General features: G+C 45.9%; 1 protein-coding gene across 1 annotated transcript in view; it reads right to left on the bottom strand.

Annotated features, from left to right (window-relative positions):
• PLG (plasminogen) overlaps window positions 1–20,846 on the bottom strand; it is a 191,103-nt gene that overhangs the window by 73,553 nt on the left and 96,704 nt on the right. The window contains exon 6 of the mRNA XM_089668611.1: window positions 17,404–17,524. Within this exon, the coding sequence (XP_089524737.1) occupies window positions 17,404–17,524 (121 nt within the window). The remainder of the gene's footprint in view (window positions 1–17,403; window positions 17,525–20,846) is intronic.

Here is a 20,846-nt window from a genome sequence, read left to right as displayed (position 1 = left end):
GCCATACACAGGCCTAGGTTAAAAAGCGGAAGCCGTCAGCAGCGTGAGCAGACGACAGAGACACATGGCGCAGGGTGGCGGTGGATGCAGCAGTATTCGGAAGCTAAACACAGGCCTCGGTTAAAAAGCGGAAGCCGTCAGCAGCGTGAGCAGACGACAGAGGCACATGGCGCAGGGTGGCGGTGGAGGCAGCAGCAATGGAAGGCCATACAGCACCCTATCACAAAATGGAACCCACCAACAGTGTAAGGAGACCTGAAAGTGGCACATGGCAGAGTCTGGCGATGAAGTCAGCAGCAATGGGAGGCGGTACAGGGACCCATGACACACTCTGGACCTGGCAGCAGCAAGAGGAGGCGGTACAGGGGCCCATGGCAGAGTGGCGAAGCGTAAGCAGCTTAAATTGAAGGCCATACAGAGGCCTATGTTAAAAAGTCCCCCCAGCAGCAGTGTGGGGAGACGACTATCAAGAGTCCAATGGCAGAGTGGCGGAGCAGAAGCAGCTTCAATTGAAGGCCATACACAGGCCTAGGTTAAAAAGTCCCCCCAGCAGCAGCGTGGGGAGACGACTATCAAGAGTCCAATGGCAGAGTGGCGGAGCGGAAGCAGCTTCAATTGAAGGCCATACACAGGGCTAGGTTAAAAAGTCCCCCCAGCAGCAGTGTGGGGAGACGACTATCAAGAGTCCAATGGCTGAGTGGCGATCCGGGAAGTCAGCGTTGTGATTGCAGATGCAATGCAGAAATTCTACGAAGTAATGCCGTGGGTGCGAAGAAGATCATATACCGTCGTACTTCCATCCATAAGACGGAACAACCTGCGAACCGGGAGCTTTATTGCCCTGACCCGCTGAGCAGCTTCTGGGATACCCAAGAGGCCCATGGCAGAGTGGCGGAGCGTAAGCAGCTTCAATTAAAGGCCATACAGAGGCCTATGTTAAAAAGTCCCCCCAGCAGCAGCGTGGGGAGACGACTATCAAGAGTCCAATGGCAGAGTGGCGGAGCGGAAGCAGCTTCAATTGAAGGCCATACACAGGCCTAGGTTAAAAAGTCCCCCCAGCAGCAGTGTGGGGAGGCGACTATCAAGAGTCCAATGGCTGAGTGGCGATCCAGGAAGTCAGCGTTGTGATTGCAGATGCAATGCAGAGATTCTATGAGGTGATGCCGTGGGTGCGAAGAAGATCATATACCGTCGTACTTCCATCCATAAGGCGGAACAACCTGCGAACCGGGAGCTTTATTGCCCTGACCCGCTGAGCAGCTTCTGGGATACCCAAGAGGCCCATGGCAGAGTGGCGGAGCGTAAGCAGCTTCAATTAAAGGCCATACAGAGGCCTATGTTAAAAAGTCCCCCCAGCAGCAGCGTGGGGAGACGACTATCAAGAGTCCAATGGCAGAGTGGCGGAGCGGAAGCAGCTTCAATTGAAGGCCATACACAGGCCTAGGTTAAAAAGTCCCCCCAGCAGCAGTGTGGGGAGACGACTATCAAGAGTCCAATGGCTGAGTGGCGATCCGGGAAGTCAGCGTTGTGATTGCAGATGCAATGCAGAGATTCTATGAGGTGATGCCGTGGGTGCGAAGAAGATCATATACCGTCGTACTTCCATCCATAAGACGGAACAACCTGCGAACCGGGAGCTTTATTGCCCTGACCCGCTGAGCAGCTTCTGGGATACCCAAGAGTTTGGCTTCTGTGGGGAATATGGTTGAAAACTGAAACTTAAAGGCATGTTGACGGAAGGGCACCAGTGTCAGTGCTCCGGAGGGAATATAGCTTCAAAGCTGACACTTAAAGGTATATCGACGGTCAGAGACCACAGGAAGTGGAGCTTGCGTCTTAAATCGACTGAATGTGGCAGACGTGAAACGTCTACGGGCCGTATATGAAACGGGTTGTTCCTCTTTCTGGAATAAGTGTTGGAAATGGCCACTCTTTTTGGTGTGGCGTTTGGTCTATTTAATTCCGATAACGGACTCTACTCCTCCGTGCAATCTAGTTACGAGACCCTGGGCAGGTCTGGGTCCCAGCATTTGTCAACGATTTGCCGTTAAGTGATGCAAACCCGCTGAACCACGTTCATGAGGAGCCGGTACAGGGGGCCATGAATCAGTATGGACCTGGCAGCAGTGTGAGGAGACCCGAAAGTGGCACATGGCGCAGGGTGGCGGTGGAGGCAGCAGTATTCGGAAGACATACACAGGACTAGTTTAAAAAGCGGAAGCCGTCAGCAGCGTGAGCAGACGACAGAGGCACATGGCGCAGGGTGGCGGTGGAGGCAGCAGTATTCGGAAGCCATACACAGGCCAAGGTTAAAAAGCGGAAGCCGTCAGCAGCGTGAGCAGACGACAGAGGCACATGGCGCAGGGTGGCGGTGGAGGCAGCAGTATTCGGAAGCCATACACAGGCCTAGGTTTAAAACTGGAACCCAGCAGCGTGAGCAGACGACAAAGACGCACATGGCAGAGGATGGATCTGGCAGCAGTATGAGAAGGCGGTACAGGGGCCCGTGGCACAGTGTGATGATGGGGGCTACAGCAACTGGATGCCAGAAAGTGGCCGATAGGGCTATATACTGCATGGAATTATAAAGTTGTAAAGACAGCGGCCTGTAAGGCTATACACACTATAACAATCATGACTTGATTGACCATTGGCCTATAAGGCTATACACAGCATGAATATCATGACTTATTCTGAGAGTGGTTTGGAAGGCTATATACAAAAAGTAATTCATGAGCTGTCCGGACAGCGGACAATAAGTACATATATACAAATCAATTCATCAGCTGTCCAGCCAGCGGCCTCAAAGGCGACACATATAGAAAGCAATTCATGAGCTGTTCAGACAGCGGCCTCTAAGGAGACAGATATACAAAGCAATTTCCGAGGTGTTCAGGGAGTGGCCTGAACGGCTAGGTTATTACTAAATATATTTTTGTGGCCAAACATCGGCCTATAAATAGATGTCTACACAGTGACAAAAAATTATGTCGCCAGACAGCGGCCCCTAAGGCGACAGATATACAAAGCAATTCCCGAGGTGTTCAGTGAGCGGCTTGAACGGCTAGGTTATTACTAAATATATCTTTCTGGCCAAACATCGGCCTATAAATAGATGTCTACACAGTGACAAAAAAGTAGGTCGCCTTACAGCGGCGTATCCTACAAATTGACATTATAAGAAATGGTTTAGACCAAAAAAAAAAAAAAAAACTTTGATGCGATGCTATACCTTAGTAGATTGTGGAAAGTCGACAAGTCAAGCGTAACTGTGTACATTACAGAAAATCTTAACAAGCAACCAAACATGTGGCCAAACCGTGACCGATACAACAAGTTAACAATGTAAGAAACAGGAGGGGGCCAAACCGTGGCCAATAAATAAACAGTCCACCTCATTGATGAGATGGACAACACGTGCCAAATAAATATTTAAAAAAATTGCTATTCCATCGGTCTGGAACTGGTCGACTATAAATAATTAAAAAGTTTAAATTCATGTGACAGTCGTCCAGCGACGTATAAATAATTTAAAAACACCAATTCATGAGGGGCCCGACCAGCAGAGTATAAGTCATTAAAAAGGTTCAATTCATGTGACGGTCGTCCAGCGAAGTATAAATAATTTAAAAACCCCAATTCATGAGGGGCCCGACCTGCAGAGTATAAGTCATTAAAAATGTGCAAAACATGAGTCGGCCGACCAGCAGCCTCTCAATAAAATATATATACAAATGTACGGATCAGGTGGAGGTCTTCCATTTGTCCCTAATAACATGTTTGGGGCATGATTCATGGCGGATTTAGTCAGTTGTGTCAGGAACTGGTGGTTTGAAATCCAGACTAATCCACGCCTGATTCATTTTCACAAACGTGAGTCTCTCCACACTTTGGGTGGACAGTCGTGTCTTCCGCGGAGTTACAATACCTCCTGCCGCACTAAACACGCGCTCCGATGCCACGCTACTGGCCGGGCATGACAGCCTTTCAAGGGCAAATTCAGCTAGTTGGGGCCAAAGGTCAAGTTTCGTTGCCCAGTAGTCAAGGGGATTGTCTACCTCGGTTGGCAGGGTGCTGTCCAAGTAGGCCCAAGCCTGTTGTTTGAGGTCCTGCTCCAGGTCCACCTGATGCTGCTGCTGCTGCGGCTGGTTAGTAGTTTCCTCACTGCGCTGGTGAAGAAAGCTACTCATCATCGACTGCAGACTGAGGCAGCCGCTGCTGGTGGAGCTGCCACTGCTCCTACCACCCCACCCCTCCCCTGCTGCCATGGCAGCGGAACGCGAGCGCACAGGGCCCACAGTGTCTGAGGATGGACGTTGGCGCAGAAAGGCAGAGACCAACTGACTACATAGGTGGTTTTTATAGTACTTTATTTTGGCCTCCCTCTCAGCAGGTGTGAAAAAGGCCACCATTTTTGAACGGTAGCTAGGGTCCAACAAGGTGGACAGCCAAAAGTCATCCCTCTGTCTGATGGTTATTATTCGGCTGTCGCTACGCAAGCATCCGAGCATGCTATGGGCCATTTGTGCCAAGGAATGCGAGGGACTCCCTGCCTCCATCTCCACAGCATACTGCCACGGTGCGTCTGGGTCCTCTGTCTCCTCCTCCTCCTCTACCAGATGCTCCTGCTCCTCCACTCCTGTCCGCTGAGTGGAAAAACCACCCATTTCACTCAATAATTCCTGAGCACCAATGTCCTCCTCTACCTCCTCCTCTTCTTCCTGTCCTGCCCCCACAGGGGTCATGTGGCGTTGAGATCTGTGCGCCACGTCTACCGCACCCTGACCAGCCATTGTTAACAGCATTTGTTCCAGGACGTGCAACAGAGGAATGACGTCGTTCATCCCATAGTCCTGCCGACTCACGAATAGCGTGGCCTCCTCAAAGGGCCTGAGCAAGCGGCAGGTGTCACGCATGAGCTGCCAATGGTTGACATCTAAGTTACACAGGGGAGTACCTTTATCCGCTTGTAACATCAGGAAATCGGTGATGGCCTTTCGCTGTTCGTAAAGGCGGTCTAACATATGTAGGGTTGAATTCCACCTTGTTGCAACGTCGCAGATCAGGCGATGCTGTGGAATTCCGTTCTGCCGCTGCAGTTCAAGGAGGGTGTGCTTTGCGGTGTAGGAATGGCTGAAATGCATGCAAAGTTTACGTGACATTTTAAGGATGTCTTGCAGTGGGATGGTGGATTTTAGGAACCGCTTGACAACCAGATTGAACACGTGAGCCATGCATGGCGCATGGCACAACCTTCCTTGACGCAGAGCAGACACCATGTTCTTTCCGTTGTCGGTCAACATGGTTCCGATTTTCAGTTTGCGCGGAGACAGCCATCTGTCGATTTCTCTGTTCATTACACTCAGAAGTTCCTCCCCTGTGTGACTACGTTCGCCAAGGCATACCAGGTGCAGCACAGCGTGACACCGTTGCGCCCTGCACATGTGATATGCCGGTCGGGTAATGGGACTTGGCACGGGGGTGGCGGCTGAGGACACGGCGGAAGAAGAGGTGGTAGAGGCGGACATCTTTGCTGGACCAAGGACGTGCAAACGTGGAGGCAAAAGCGGCGTGACCTGTCCAAGTTGCTGGTGCGGCTGTGACGGCACCACGTTCACCCAGTGGGCCGTAAATGACATGTACTGTCCCTGACCGTAGTTACAGCTCCACACGTCGGCGCTGCCGTGCACTTTGGCAGAGACCGACATGCTCAAAGACTGGCCCACCATCTCTTCTACATGTGAATGCAGGGCTGGCACTGCCTTTTTGGCGAAGAAATGCCGGCTTGGCACTCTCCACCGCGGCTCGGCACAAGCCATCATTTCTCCGAAAGGTGCTGAGTCCACCACTTGGAAAGGGAGGGACTGCAGCACCAGCAACTTGGACAGGAGGACGTTCAGCTTCTGCACCGTCGGGTGCGTGCTCGCAAACTGTTGTCTCTTGGAAACGGATTCCAAGAAAGACTGCTGACGGAATCCGTGAAGAGGAGTAGCAGGAGAAGGAGCATCTGAACGAGCGGAAGATGCCAACGAGCGACAACTCCCCTCAGCAGAGGTGTTGGAGCCTTGACTGGCTGATAGAGGGCGATTGACGTCGGGTGACGGAGCAAGTAACGGAGCGGGGGCTGGGGCAGGCAGAACCGCCGTATCTTTATCACGGTTTTCCCAGGCCACCGAATGGTGACGCTGCATATGCTGACGCAACGCTGTAGTCCCAACATTGGCCCCCTGGCCACGCTTGACTTTCTGGCCACATAGTCGACATACGGCTACGTTTACTTCCTCGGGTGGCTTGACGAAAAATTGCCACACCGCCGAGTAGGAAACTTTGCCCCCGCTAGTCCTCACTGGCTGACTGCTACTTCCTCCGTGCACACCGGCACCACTACTGGCCGTGGTGGTAGGCTGCAGTGGAGCTGGTGCTCTGCTCCGTGGCCGTTTGACTCCACTGACACTGCTGCGACCCTGCTGCCTCCTGGGCAACCCACCGACTGTTTTGCTCGCTGGCAAGCTGGCACCCTCTTCTCCTGATGATGCGGAAGCAATAGCCTGATGACGACGAGGCTGCCAAGTGTGATCAGCCTCATCATCATCAATTAGGGTCTCCGCGTCACTACTAGCCCCCTCGGCTGCGTGTGGGTCAGGAGACAGACCTGTCTCTAGACCGGCTACCGAGCCACTCTCCTCGCCAGTACTTCTTCGCCTGGCTGCTGAAGAGGCGGATGTCTCCCCCCGTTCCTGACCGCCCTCTGTTAGCTCTTCCTCACTGTACAGTGGGGCTGAGCCCACAGCATACGATACTTCGCTTGGTGAGGGAACACCAAAGGACAGGGGCAGGTCGAGGACACGTGATTTCAGTGGGCTTGCTCCCGGGCCATGCCAACTAACGGTTGTGTCTGACGTACCCACCGACCGTTGGCTGTAGGTGTCAGAGGTGACCTGGGAAGAGGAAGACGACCGAGTCAACCAATCGATGACAGCAGGGTTGTCGGTGGAGACACGACCGCTGGATGACACCGGGAGCACTGGCCTCTGGCTGCGACTAGTGCTGCCTCGACCCCTTCCTCTGCTGCCACGTCTGCTCGCTCCTGAAACATTGCCTCCTCTGCCACTCCTCTGCGTGTTGTCTGACATACTCTTTAATTCAATAAGCACCCCAAAAATAAAACCGGATTTAACTCTTTGAACGTACAATAGTGGTTGTGAAGCAGAAAGTCAGTTTATTTAGCACAATCGGTCAATTGCAGCTTGCCGTTGGCTGTAAACTGTACGTTTATGTCACTGGAATGCACTAATCACCCAAAAAATATTACCGCCACCCGGCGTGTATATGGATTTAACTCTTTGAACGTACAATAGTGGTTGTGAAGCAGAAAGTCAGTTTATTGTACACAATCGGTCAATTGCAGCTTGCCGTTGGCTGGAAACTACATTTATGTCACTGGAATGCACTAATCACCCAAAAAATATTACCGCCAGCCGGCGTGTAAATGGATTTAACTCTTTGAACGTACAATAGTGGTTGTGAAGCAGAAAGTCAGTTTATTGTACACAATCGGTCAATTGCAGCTTGCCGTTGGCTGTAAACTGTACGTTTATGTCACTGGAATGCACTAATCACCCAAAAAATATTACCGCCAGCCGGCGTGTAAATGGATTTAACTCTGAACGTACAATAGTGGTTGTGAAGCAGAAAGTCAGTTTATTGTACACAATCGGTCAATTGCAGCTTGCCGTTGGCTGGAAACTGTACGTTTATGTCACTGGAATGCACTAATCACCCAAAAAATATTACCGCCACCCGGCGTGTAAATGGATCTAACTCTTTGAACGTACAATAGTGGTTGTGAAGCAGAAAGTCAGTTTATTTAGCACAATCGGTCAATTGCAGCTTGCCGTTGGCTGGAAACTACGTTTATGTCACTGGAATGCACTAATCACCCAAAAAATATTACCGCCAGCCGGCGTGTAAATGGATTTAACTCTTTGAACGTACAATAGTGGTTGTGAAGCAGAAAGTCAGTTTATTGAGCACAATCGGTCAACTGCAGCTTGCCATTGGCTGGAAACTGTACGTTTATGTCACTGGAATGCACTAATCACCCAAAAAAATATTACCGCCACCCGGCGTGTAAATGGATCTAACTCTTTGAACGTACAATAGTGGTTGTGAAGCAGAAAGTCAGTTTATTGTACACAATCGGTCAATTGCAGCTTGCCGTTGGCTGGAAACTGTACGTTTGTGTCACTGGAATGCACTAATCACCCAAAAAATATTACCGCCAGCCGGCGTGTAAATGGATTTAACTCTTTGAACGTAAAATAGTGGTTGTGAAGCAGAAAGTCAGTTTATTTTGCACAATCGGCAAACTGCAGCACCAACTGTGCACGACAGCCACCAAAAAAAAAAGCGTGTATGTCACTTTAAATTTTCGATTCTTTGATAGCTGTGGCCCTAAGTAACGATTCTGTGTCCCTGAGTAACGATTCTGTGTCCCTGAGTAACGATTCTGTGGCCCTAAAGTCTCTGTGGCCCTAACTCACACAGACTTTACACACAGGTCTGTCTCTCTTGAATGACCGGAGGCTAATGGAGAATTCTAAGATGGCCGCGATTTATAGCTCCACCATTACACAGTGCTGGCTGGCTGCTGATTGGCTAATGCGATCACATGTCATGAATGCATTATGGGTCAGCGCGCCTTGTCTGCGCGCCTTCCCAGAGATCCCTGCCCCATCTTCTCTGTCCATTTTCTCCGTCGCCACACATGTCGCCGCCATTTTTGGGAAAATTCGATTCGTGCATCCGAAGTTTGCTAATCTTCGGATTCGTCGCGAATAGAATTTTTCCAAATCTTCGGAACGAATTCCACTTCGTCATGTTCGATTCGCTCATCTCTACTCACTTTAACAATCCAATCAGGTGTGAACAAAATACTTTTTTTTGTTTAATTTTTCTATTCACATGATTGGATATTCTTTGCAAAGCCAATTTTAGTTTATTTAAATTGACTTCACAAAGTAAAAAAATCACTTTTAACCCTTCGCTGCCAGAGACTTTTTTGCACACGTTTGAAAAATCATTTTAGGCCTGAAGATTACACAAAACCCCCAAACATTATATATTTTTTGAAAGCAGACATCCTAGAGAATAAAATAGTGGTAGGTCCAATATTTTTTGTCAAATTATATTACTGAAAAAGTTCTAGGAAACCCCAAATTTCAGTAAAAAAAAACACAATAAATTAATTTTAGGGCAAACTAACAGAATAAATTACCCACTTTTTTGGTAAAATATAAAAGACAAGGTTGCGCCTAGTAAATAGATACCCAACATGTCAAACTCTAAATTTGTGTGCGCCTATGAAATGGCGGCAAACTTATTAACCCTATATTTTCTATAGACGACACTTTAAAAGCCCCTACATGTCCATCGGTTTAGTGTTATGGAGGAGGTCTTGTGCTAGAATTATTGCTCTCCGGTGTGCACAACAATGTGTATCACAATCAACGTTTTCACGTTTAGGCTTCAGGATGTGTGCATTTACATTTGTATGTGTGTATATATGGGGGTGGGGGGGAGGGCTCAGACTTTTTTTGGGGGGGATGTTATATCCTTTGGTGTAACTTCATTTTCTCGCAATTTAAAAAACTTTTTTTTACTTAACTTTTTTTTTCATCACATAAAGAACACAAAGTCTCCTATGTGATGATTTTTAGGTGACAGGTTCTCTGCATGTCTCCTCTGGGCCTCACTGGATGTATTGAAATGCATATTGCATTGCAATACATTTCTTCCTGGCAATCCTAGCTGGGGAAAGTGACAGCCATGACCCGGAAGTGATGTCAGTTGGCCAGCTTAAAGCGAAGTTCCACTCACTGTAAAAAAATAAAAGTCAGCAGCTACAAAAACTGTAGCTGCTGACTTTTAAAAAACAGCCATTCACCTGTCCCATGATCCCGCGTTGCCCCCGCCGCAGCCCGTTTCACTGGCCGTCCTGTATTCCAAGCGCCGGCATCTTCAGTGTGGGCACCCGGCTGTGACAGCTTGCGGCTTCACAGCCGGGTGCCCACTGCCATGTGCGAGTAGCGCTGTGCTTCCAGAATGGCCCCATCATCTTCTGGGACCTGTCACATGTCCCACAAGACTTAGGGGAGGGAGGGTAGGAGGACAACTTTAGTTTCCGATCGCCTAGGCGATCGCAGTGCAAGTGGGAGCAGGTACCTGTCAACTTCGGGTACCCGCTCCCCAAAAGTGCCAATCCTTAATAGGGAGCAGGGGACCAATCTTTAAAGCAGAACTTCCCCTTTTGGGTGGAACTCCGCTTTAAACATGCATTGCAATATGTGTGAGCAAAAAATCCCTATTTTTTATTGCAACGTTTGCTGAAAATGGTAATTAGCAGTGTGGAGAGGGTTTCTCCAGGAGTTCTACACCCCTTTAGCACCTAATAGATACTGTAAATGCATGTACAAGCTATTGGGATTTGAGCACAGGTATATCTTGTTTGTTCCATTGTGGGTCAGTAGCCAGACCTAAACCTGATATCTCTCCCCCACTTTGTGTCTGTTTGCATCAGGTTGGCATTGTGTCCGCAGTAGCATTTGCGTTGGCAGAGCAGAGTAGGACCGGCCATAGAGGGATTACTTTGACGCAGTTGGCTGGCTTAAACATGTATTGCAATATGTGTGAACTAAAAGTCCTTATTTTTTTATTGCAACATTTGCAAGAAAGGGTAATTAGCAGTGTGCAGAGGGTTGCTCCAGGATTTCTAGTGTTAACATGTAGTTACACCCCTTTAGCACCTGATAGATAAATGCATGTACAAGCTATTGGGATTTGAGCACAGGTACATCTTGTTTCTGGAAGTGATGTGATACATGTCTCCTTCTGTGTCACCGCTCTTCTCCCCCCCCCCCCACCCACCATGTCGGCTCTGGACCCACAGATAGGCAATAGGTATAGGGCAGGGGTCTGCAACCTTTAAGACATAAAGAGCCACATGGACCCCTTTCCGAGAGGGAAAAAAAGACTGGGAGCCGCAAAACCATTGCAACATTTAAAACAAAGCCGACACTGCATATATTGCAAAAAGCGCTCTGGTCATGAAGGGGGTTTAAGAGCCCAGTAAGCAAAGGGTTAATCAGGGCCACAGTGTATCGTCATAATCACAATCATAGCCTTAGGTCAGTGGTGGGCAACCTTTTTTTTCAACTGAGCCAAATCTCACCAAAACCACGATTGAAATTTATTTTGAGAGCCACATTTTTAAAACTGAAAATACATCCCCCATATAGTAATTCACCCCCCATAGTAATTCATCCCCCATATAGTAATTTATCCCCCATAGTAATTCATCCCCCATATAGTAATTCATCCCCCATAGTAGTTCATCCCCCCTATAGCAATTCATCCCCCATAGTAATTCATCCCTCATATAGTAATTCATCCCCCATAGTAATTCATCCACCATATAGTAATTCATTCCCCATAGTAATTCATCCCCCATAGTAATTCATCCCCCATATAGTAATTCATCCCCCATAGTAATTCACCCCCCCTATAGTAATTCATCCCCCCTATAGTAATTCATCCCCCATATAGTAATTCATCCCCCATATAGTAATTCATCCCCCATAGTAATTCATCCCCCATATAGTAATTCATCCCCCATAGTAATTCATCCCCCACATAGTAATTCATCCCCCATAGTAATTCATCCCCCATATAGTAATTCATCCCCCATATAGTAATTCATCCCCCCTATAGTAATTCATCCCCCCTATAGTAATTCATTCCCCATATTGTGTCAATCCACTTACCTTTGCTCCGCGCGTTCCTCGCGCCGTGTTCCCGCGCCGTTTTGGTCTTCAGGGCGGACTGTGAGAGGAGAGGAGTTCGTCACGCTGCCCCGCCTACATCCTGACAGCCAATGTTTGCCACGCTCCGCGGGCCGGATTAAAAGGTCCGCCGGGCCATAGTTTGCCCATTGCTGGGCTAGCTGCAGAGTCCTGACTTTTGGGGCGGCCGCCCGAGAGGAGGGAGGGGAGCTGGCGCCCGGCACACAGAAGAGCCGCATTAAAATGTGTAAATAGCTGCGGCTTGCTGACCACTGAGCTACGTCAACCCTATTGCCTGTCACCTGGTGGGCAGTGTGCTCCGGAGCTGCAGCAAAGGTGAAAAAGAGCCGCATGCGGCTCTGGAGCCGCGGGTTGCCGACACCCGGTATAGGGGATTGCAGCCTCCCAACTGCCTCAACCTGACAGGCAGGAGTCTGCCTGTCAGTTTTACATATATATATTGCTTAAAATTCATATACTGTCTCACCCTGCTTTGCACATGCTCTATTGCTCTCGATTTTTTGCCACTTTACAGAAAATGTAGAGGCCAATCTGCTGACAGCCTAAAGATTTACTGCTGCTCAGGACTGTGGGCTTCAGCAAAATAGCAGATTCCAGCAAGAAGAAACAGGAAAAACTGGAAACAATTTACAGCCCACACTAATTTTGGTAGCATAATTGTTAGTGTGGAGTGTATTTTCCTTTTAAAAAACATTATTTTTATGAAGTTGTTATGGTGAAACTTCTGCTTTAACCGCTTCCTGACCACCCTATAGCAGAAGTACTGCTACAGGGTGGCAGAGCTGTGTAAAATTACTTATATATGTGATTTAGCAGTTCCAGGTGGGGGGGGGGGGGCGTACGCGCATACGCGCACCATCATTAACAGCCTCAGCTGTCAATCTCCTGGTCCCAGCAGGAGATTCCGAACCGACACCTGGCGATCGCCAAGTATCACTGACAAGGGAGAGACCTGTGTGTAAACAACACAGGTCTCTCTCCTGCCAACAGTAACATGCTGCTGTGTATATCTCTGCACAGCAGAGAAATACACAGCAGCATGTTTCCCTAGTAAAACACAGGAAGAAGTTGGAGTGTAACCGGGTGCCAGATCACTTCCAAAACTTAAGTAATATTTGAGTGCCATGTCCTAATTGTAATAATCAAAATTTGAAGGAAAAAGGGGGGGGGGGAAGGTTGCTAATAGGATGGGATTCATCTGGTGGCTATTATGTCTCCAGTCACAAAGGTGTTCCTTGTATATGGTGGGCTGTGGGACATTGCCTGCGGGGATAGTATAACTATTATCTTTTTAAACTGCAAAATGTTTTTCCATGACATATTGTCACAATAAAGTACAAATGATTTTACCAGTAGGTGTTTGGAATCTCTGTGCCTTTAAAGTCCATTTGCAACCTATTCCCCCCCCCCCCTTTTCCTTTCAAATTTTTAATGTTTCCCTATTAAAACACACACTGCACACACAGTAAAACAGCACACAGTACACAGTCAACCCTTTGATCGTCCCAGATGTTAACCCCTTCCTGCCCAGTGTGATTAGCACAGTGTCAGGGCTTTTTATTAGCACTGATCACTGTATTAGTGTCATTGGGATGTCAGTGGCAGTTAGTCAGTTCTCCCCCAGTGTCAGAATGCCCGCCGTAGCCTTGCAGTTCCACTATAATTCGCTGATCCCCGCTATTGCTAGTATAAAAAAAAATTCCAGTATATATACCGCCATTTTTAGACACTATAACTTTCACATAAACTAATTCATTTACATGTATTGGGACATTTTTTAGCATAGACATGTAGCAAAATACATTTTGGCCTAAATTTATGAAGAAATTAGATTTTTAAAATTTTTTACTGGATATGTTTTATAGCAAAAAGTCAAAAATATCGTTTTTTTTTGTCAAAATTGTCAGTCTTTTTTTGTTTATAGTGCAAAAAATAAAAATGCACAGGTGATCAAATACCACTGAAAGAAAGCTCTATTTGTGGGGAGGAAAAGGAGATAAATTTAATTTGGGTGCAGCATTGCATGACCCCAAGTAACACAGTGCCATATTGCAAAAAATGGCCTGGTCAGGAAGGGGGGTAAATCCTCTGTAGGGCAAGTGGTTAACAAAACTCTTGAAAAGGAAAGTAAAACATGCTCTTCTCCTTTAGTAAATCAGGGTCACTGTTTTTTTTAATTTGGAACCACTGGACAGAGAACTTTCCATGCACACATAAAACCACTTTATTTAGCTTGCAGGCTTCTACTGTGTGACATTTGATTTGCAATAAGTGAAGGCCAACTCTAGCTAAAGCTGTTTTTAGCATTGGATAGAGTTTGTAAGGAGTATGTAAGCAGGTGCTTCCAAGGGGCTAGTGTTTTTTTTCTATGCTGACTCAAATTCCCAGTTATCAGGGTCATGTCTGCTGTCTTTCCTGTGAAACTGTTATAATGTTGTGTACACTCTGTCCTTAGGATGACCTGCTAGGTGGATGGATCCTAGGAGAAGGAGTTAACATTGCTGGCCAGGTTTTCCTACCATAATTGTGAGAGCCACTGCCCCCTACAAGTCATCCCATACAAACGGGCTCTTCTGTGCCCCCAGAGGTCTCCCTGCTGAAATACTGCCAATATGTAGGCTGTCATGATGCTGGACTGAGCCCCAGCTGGGGAAGGTCATGACTCCCTGAGGGAATGGGGACCTGGGAACTTGCTACACTTTTGGGTACCTAAGATGGGCTGATTGCCTTTTAAGGATTATTGCCAGACATGGACTTTAAGAACTTTGTGCTATCTCTTGTGGATTATTGCCTTTATGGACTTTTGCCTCTAAAGAACTATAGACTTGCGGCCACTCAGGTATGATTACCGAATGGGCACTAGAGCACATCTGTACAGGATGTTATGTGAGTAGTTGCTTTACAAGAAATGTTCCTGTTTGTTTACAGGGGTCAAGGGTACTGTAGGTTAGAGTAGATACAGTACATTTTAATCCAGCATGTAGTTTGCTGTCCAGTCTAGGCTATTTTGTCTTTGCTAGGAACAACCGTAAATGTATAATTTCTCAAACAGCCAACCAGCCAGGGAATGGGTGACCGGAGTAGGGTGATGGTTATTCTGGTGGTGAAGGGGGTCAAGTGCTTGGCACTTTCTCTTGGGGCTGGTTCCCCACATACTAAGACCAGGTCCATGGCACAGCATACCTAGGGACCTAGCCTGGAGGTCACATGAGAGTATGTTATGTAGAGGGGGCCCCAGAGAGAAAGCAAGCACGCAGTTACAGAGTGAGGTTAATTTCCTGTATCTGTTGGTAACTGTGGTAATGCCACTGGGAGTGAAGTGACAGGTACTGCTGGGTTCATGGACACTGGTGCAGGCTTTGCAGCACCAATTCCTAAATACTGCACACCTGACAATTGGTGTTCTCTAATTTTAGTCTAGAGTGCTTAGCGTTAACAGTACAGCCAGTTAGCCTCGGGTTGCTAGAGGGTTAATTGTGTTCATTGCAGCTTGCTTCTAAATCTGTAGTTTTGCTTTAATGCTGATTTCACATGGTAGGAAACTCCTTCCTAGAACCTAGGCAATTAGCAAGTGTAGTTCTTAGTGTCCCCCACTATGGCGCCCAAGCCTGTTAGGGATTTCCGGCAAGACGAATCGCGATCAGAAATGCGCATGCAGATTGGAATTCCCGGAGATGAATTACCGGTTATGCGCATGCGCGCAGAAATGCACGATCGTGCACGCGCACGGCAAAGATTGGTGCCAGACGGCCTATTTAAAGAGTGTCTCTGCCCATGTTGAGTGCTGACTGGTCTTCAGCTCCCCCGTGTCCTGCTTGTTCCTGTGTGATTCCTTTGTTGCTGACCCGGCTTGTTCCTCACCTGACTCTGATTGCTCTCCTGATTGATACTGGTTCCTGACTTCGGCTCTGCTCCTGACCTTGGCTTTCCTTCTGATTCTGTACCATGCTGCCCGACTGCTGATGACCCTGGCTATTCCATAACACTGCTCCTGTCTCTTACCCTCACTACCTACCTTGCTCTGGTGCACGCCTGGCAATCTACAAGACCCGCTCTGCTTGTTACTACTATGCCTGAATCAGAAGATCATCAGTCTTCCAGAGTCATCATCTGCAAGAGCTGCAAACAACAACTACTGGCGCTCTTGTTCCCCTGGGTCTTAGACTCCCTCTGTTTCAACTCCATTGGGTCACGGCTAGTGACACAAGTGAGACCGACCTCGTCATTTCAATCTCCCATCAGGTACGTGACAAAGCCCCACCTACAAGTAGAACATCTGAGGTGTTTTATGGTTTTCTTTATTACTGTTGGTAGCGTTTCTTTCACTTCTGTATGGTCAACAAGGCAGCCAAATCTCCATTACTGGAACAAGGACAGCCTATCCAAAGGCAAAAAAAAAGTTTTGGCTGAAGATGTACTGTATCTAATATATTAATGGTGGCATGTCCAAGAAATTTTTTCTTTCTATAATTTGTCTATAAATATAGTTTCTTGAAGCTGTCAGTATAAGTTAAGTGTTGTAATAGCAAAACATTTTTTTTGTTTTGAATAGAAAGGAAGGGTTGGAACCCCTGTTTATTTTTTATGTTTGCTCATTTCTCCATTGATAACTGTCTAAGAAGGGAATTTAGGTGGAGAGATTCCCCCTCACTTCCTACATTACAGGAAGTAAAGGAAAATCTCATAAATGGGACACAGGCAGCAAACAAAATTAATCAATAGGAGTTTTATTTCTTCTGTAACTTATGCAAAAAAAAAACCATTTACCTTTTTCAAAAATACTATATCTTACAAATATACAATGCAAACACATACATAGATTGCATTAACAAAACCCAGGGACAAAACAGGGATTGGTTCTCACACTTTCACACAAATAGGCGTCACTTAAGACAGTAAAGGGGTGTTTCAGGCTGAGACACCAGCTAGCTATAGCAAAGGCCATATTTAATATTGATGTTTTCCCTGGCACACATGTATGATGACAATGAAATATATTTCAAGATAGACTTCATCTATTTCCTCGCAACCAATTTTCCATGCTTGTAATGATATTTAAACCTGTAAGAATTACAGAATTTGAAGCAGAATGAAGAGCTCCCTCATTCCTCTGATTTGCCAAGGTACAGATTCAGAGATGGAGATGCTAACACATATTAGTAGCTAGCATCAAGAGGTAAAAAATAATACATTTATGATAAAATTTTTTTATAAGAATAAAAAATTATCGGTTTTGGTACGGTCCCTTTTACATAGTTGCCCTAGGCATAAGCGTGTTATGGCAACTCTTTTCATATAGAGATGAAGGAAGCCAATAATTTCCAAGTGCCTAACTGAAGAGTAATGAGGGGTTTACTAAAAAAGATTCATTTGTTTACTACTGCACATATAGGTAATTTTAGGACATAAAGTACACAATATTCTAGTAACAATGGCAGGATTTCTATTTACCTTGATTTTTTTTTTAGTTTCTACTTTGGAGCCCTTGAAGCTAAATGCTTATGTAGTATTCTGAGAGCAGATCTTTCCACTGCAATCTTACCTTGCAGGGTTGTAACCATGAGAATGAGGGGTTTGTAAATCCCATTTCTGACACTCCAAATCGGACTCAGTCTTTGAAATTTTCCCCTTGTAATTTTCTCCACTGCAATGAAAGCAATCCTCTGCAGAAGAAGCATTAAATCTTGGTCAATATTTTCCATTGATACAATAATATGCCATGTCGCATAATCACATCATGAAAGCTTGCATAATTCATTAAAGTGATATTAAAGCTTCCATTTCATAAATTAAAATAATAAACATATTATACTTACCTGCTCTCTTCCTCTTCTTGGGTCCCCTGATGGCGCTCCTGGCTCCTCCACCCTGCCCAGTGCCCCCATGAAAAGCTGCTTTTCATGAAGGCACTCGTGTGGGCTAGCTCCCAAGCCTTTCTGTCTGCGTATATTGACTCTGGATTTGATTGTCCAGAGCAGGAGCCAATGGCTCCCACTGCTGTCACTCTGACCAGTAGTGAGGAACAGAGCTGGGAGACCCACAGTTATTATCCACAATACTGGATCAACATGGGCTCAGGTAAATATAAGGGGATGAGGGTAGAGTCTGTGACACAGAAGGTTTTTTACCCTAATGCATAGAATGCATTAAAGCATAAGTTCACCTTTGGGAACATAGAAAATAGTGCAGTACATAAAAAAACTATCAAAATGAGTGATGTAGCAAATCAGTGAATAAAACAAGATAATTTATATCTAAATGTGTCACAGTATAACCAACAACAGAATAATAAACAATAAAGTCCTTCCAATGTAAATCTGTAAACTTATGGTATCAATCACGAAATATACTGCAGGACTTCTCCAGGGCTTCACTCATCCTCTGGAACTCACTACCCCAATCCATCAGACTGTCACCTACCCTTCTCTCCTTTAGGCGCACACTGAAAACCCATCTCTTCAGGGAAGCCTACCCCACCCTCACCTAACAGCCGATCTCCTCCACTCCTCCTACCACTCCATCCCCCACAGCCACTTCCTCCTGTGCCACTATCCCCTCCCTCCTAGGTTATAAGGCCAAAAGAGCAGGGCCCTCGAACCCCTCATATACTGTTTTGTTACTGTATTGTCTCATGCACTGTCCCCCACTACTCTGTACAACGCTGCGCAAACTTTCTGGCGCTATATAAATACTGTATAATAATAATATAATAATAGTGTTCAATCCCACAAAGTGCTCTTTATCCAGTGCAAGGTCCTCTACCACTATGCACTCACCAGAGAGCTACTTGGTCAGTAGCATGTATATCATGAGGTCTATGACATCTGCTCTCCAGCAACTTTACCAGTCTGGTTAGACCCTAAGGAGACATGCTCACCACACAGAGCCCCAGGGTTGATATATAGTGTAGTAGTTTTAAAGGGAACACAGGGTGGAATACCCATAGGTAAAACCCCCCAAGGAATTCCGATCATGAATATAGAAGACAGGAGAGGAAAAACTCTTTCCGTGGGTATGACCACGAAATGGTTGTCCACTCAGGTTTTAGGAGGATTTTTGGAAATTCCTACAGACAGAACCCTCAATATTCATCTGATGGAGGACGTAATGGAGGGAATGGAGGAACACCACCTTATCGTGGTTATAATAAGGGAACACCATCATATCTGAATGGTAATTACCAACAGAATGGAGTAACTCCACCTTATCGTGGTTACAACAAAGGAACACCATCATATCAGAATGGTAATTACCAACAGAATTTCCAGGTGCATTTTGCAGGAATAGGCCAGCCCAGAAAAAGGAATATACACACAGAAGAGACACAAGAGGTGTAAAGAGGGTCAATAGACCCCAAAAGAAGACAAATGTAACCAACGATGCTATACTTAATCTGAGTAAGACTGTTTTGATGCCTGAGGAGCTAACACTATTGAATAAGGGTTTAAAATATGCTCCTCAAACAAGTCTGAATACATTTCAAACATACATTGATATTCATAAAATGACTAGAAATGTTTGTTTGAAGAAGTATTTTCTGCAAAATCCTATTATTAGGAATTCACAAGGATTAAAAGATGTAAAAAATTCAAATTTGAGAAATGCTTGCAAGTTTAACCCCCCAGCTCGTAACGACTCCCTTATTACTATTTTTAAACAATGGTCCTTAAGATATAGAAACATTAAAGGTCAAACAGGCAAGACAGTTGCACAATATTTCGACAGGGATCACTAGCCTTTTGGAGAGAAAAGATCTGGTTATCAGACCAGCTGATAAGGGGGGAGGAGTAGTGATCTTGTACAAGAAAGGCTATGTGGATGAGGCATACAGAATACTTGATGATGGTGAGATCTATCAGGTTTTATTGAAAGACCCCACATCAGTGTATAAAAGAGATCTAAAAAAAGATTATAAAATTATTCTATAATGATGGAGTTATTAACAAAACAGACTTTGTATGCACAACAGCCCCCAGACTACCTATTTTATATTGCCTTCCGAAGATTCATAAAGATCCGGTTCATCCCCCTGGATGTCCTATTATCAGTGAGATTGGCTCTTGGTTCTCTAGAGCTCGAGAATACATTGATTTTTTTTTACAACCTTTAGTAACTGAAACTCCAGCTTTTTTAAAGGACACAAAACAAGTCCTGAGAGACATTAAGGATATTGTGACTACCCCCTCTACCTTCCTTTTAACAGCAGATGTTGCCTCTCTGTATAGCAATATTGGACACAAGGATGGGATGGGAGCTGCAGAATATTATTTAGCAGAAACAGATGGTATTCCCAACATCCAAAAATCTTTCATATTAACACTACTTGATTTCACCATGTCCCATAATTACTTTTGGTTCAACAAGAGGTTTCATTTACAAACCAGGGGGGTGTCTATGGGAGCTAAATTTGCTCCCAGTTTAGCAAATCTCTTTATGGCTAGGTGTTAGGAAGACATCATTTATTCCAGGGACTGGCTTGAATTATTGTTTTACCAATGATGCATTGATGATGTTGTGTTTTTATGGCAAGGGGATGAAGAGTCTCTGAACAATTTTGTCGGCACTTTAAATAACAACAATTTGACCATTAATCTCACGCATTCATACAGTCGGAAAGAAATCAACTTTCTTGACTTGACATTAAATAATTATGGCACTAAGATTTTCACTAAATCACATTTCAAACCTACTGATAGGAATGGGTTTATTCCAACTGAGAGTTCTCATCATCCTCTTTGGCTGAAGAATATACCTAGTGGTCAGTTTATAAGAATTAGATGTAATGGTCAGAACATAAGTGATTTTGACTCACAAGCTGATATTTTAAGAAGTAGATTTCTTGAAAAGGGATATCAGGCAGCCTCCTTAGACAATATCATCGGGACGCGCATGCGCGGGTCCGCCGGAACGGACATGTCCGCCTGAGGCTCCGCAGCATAGCGGGGGAAGAAGCCTCCCAGACTCCACGCCCACCCCTACTCAGCC

The sequence above is a fragment of the Staurois parvus genome, unplaced genomic scaffold (assembly GCF_062004578.1).
Source record: "Staurois parvus isolate SC_StPar_1 unplaced genomic scaffold, SC_StPar_1.0 ptg000059l, whole genome shotgun sequence".
NCBI lineage: Eukaryota > Metazoa > Chordata > Amphibia > Anura > Ranidae > Staurois > Staurois parvus.
This window is presented reverse-complemented; position numbering and strand designations above follow the sequence as displayed.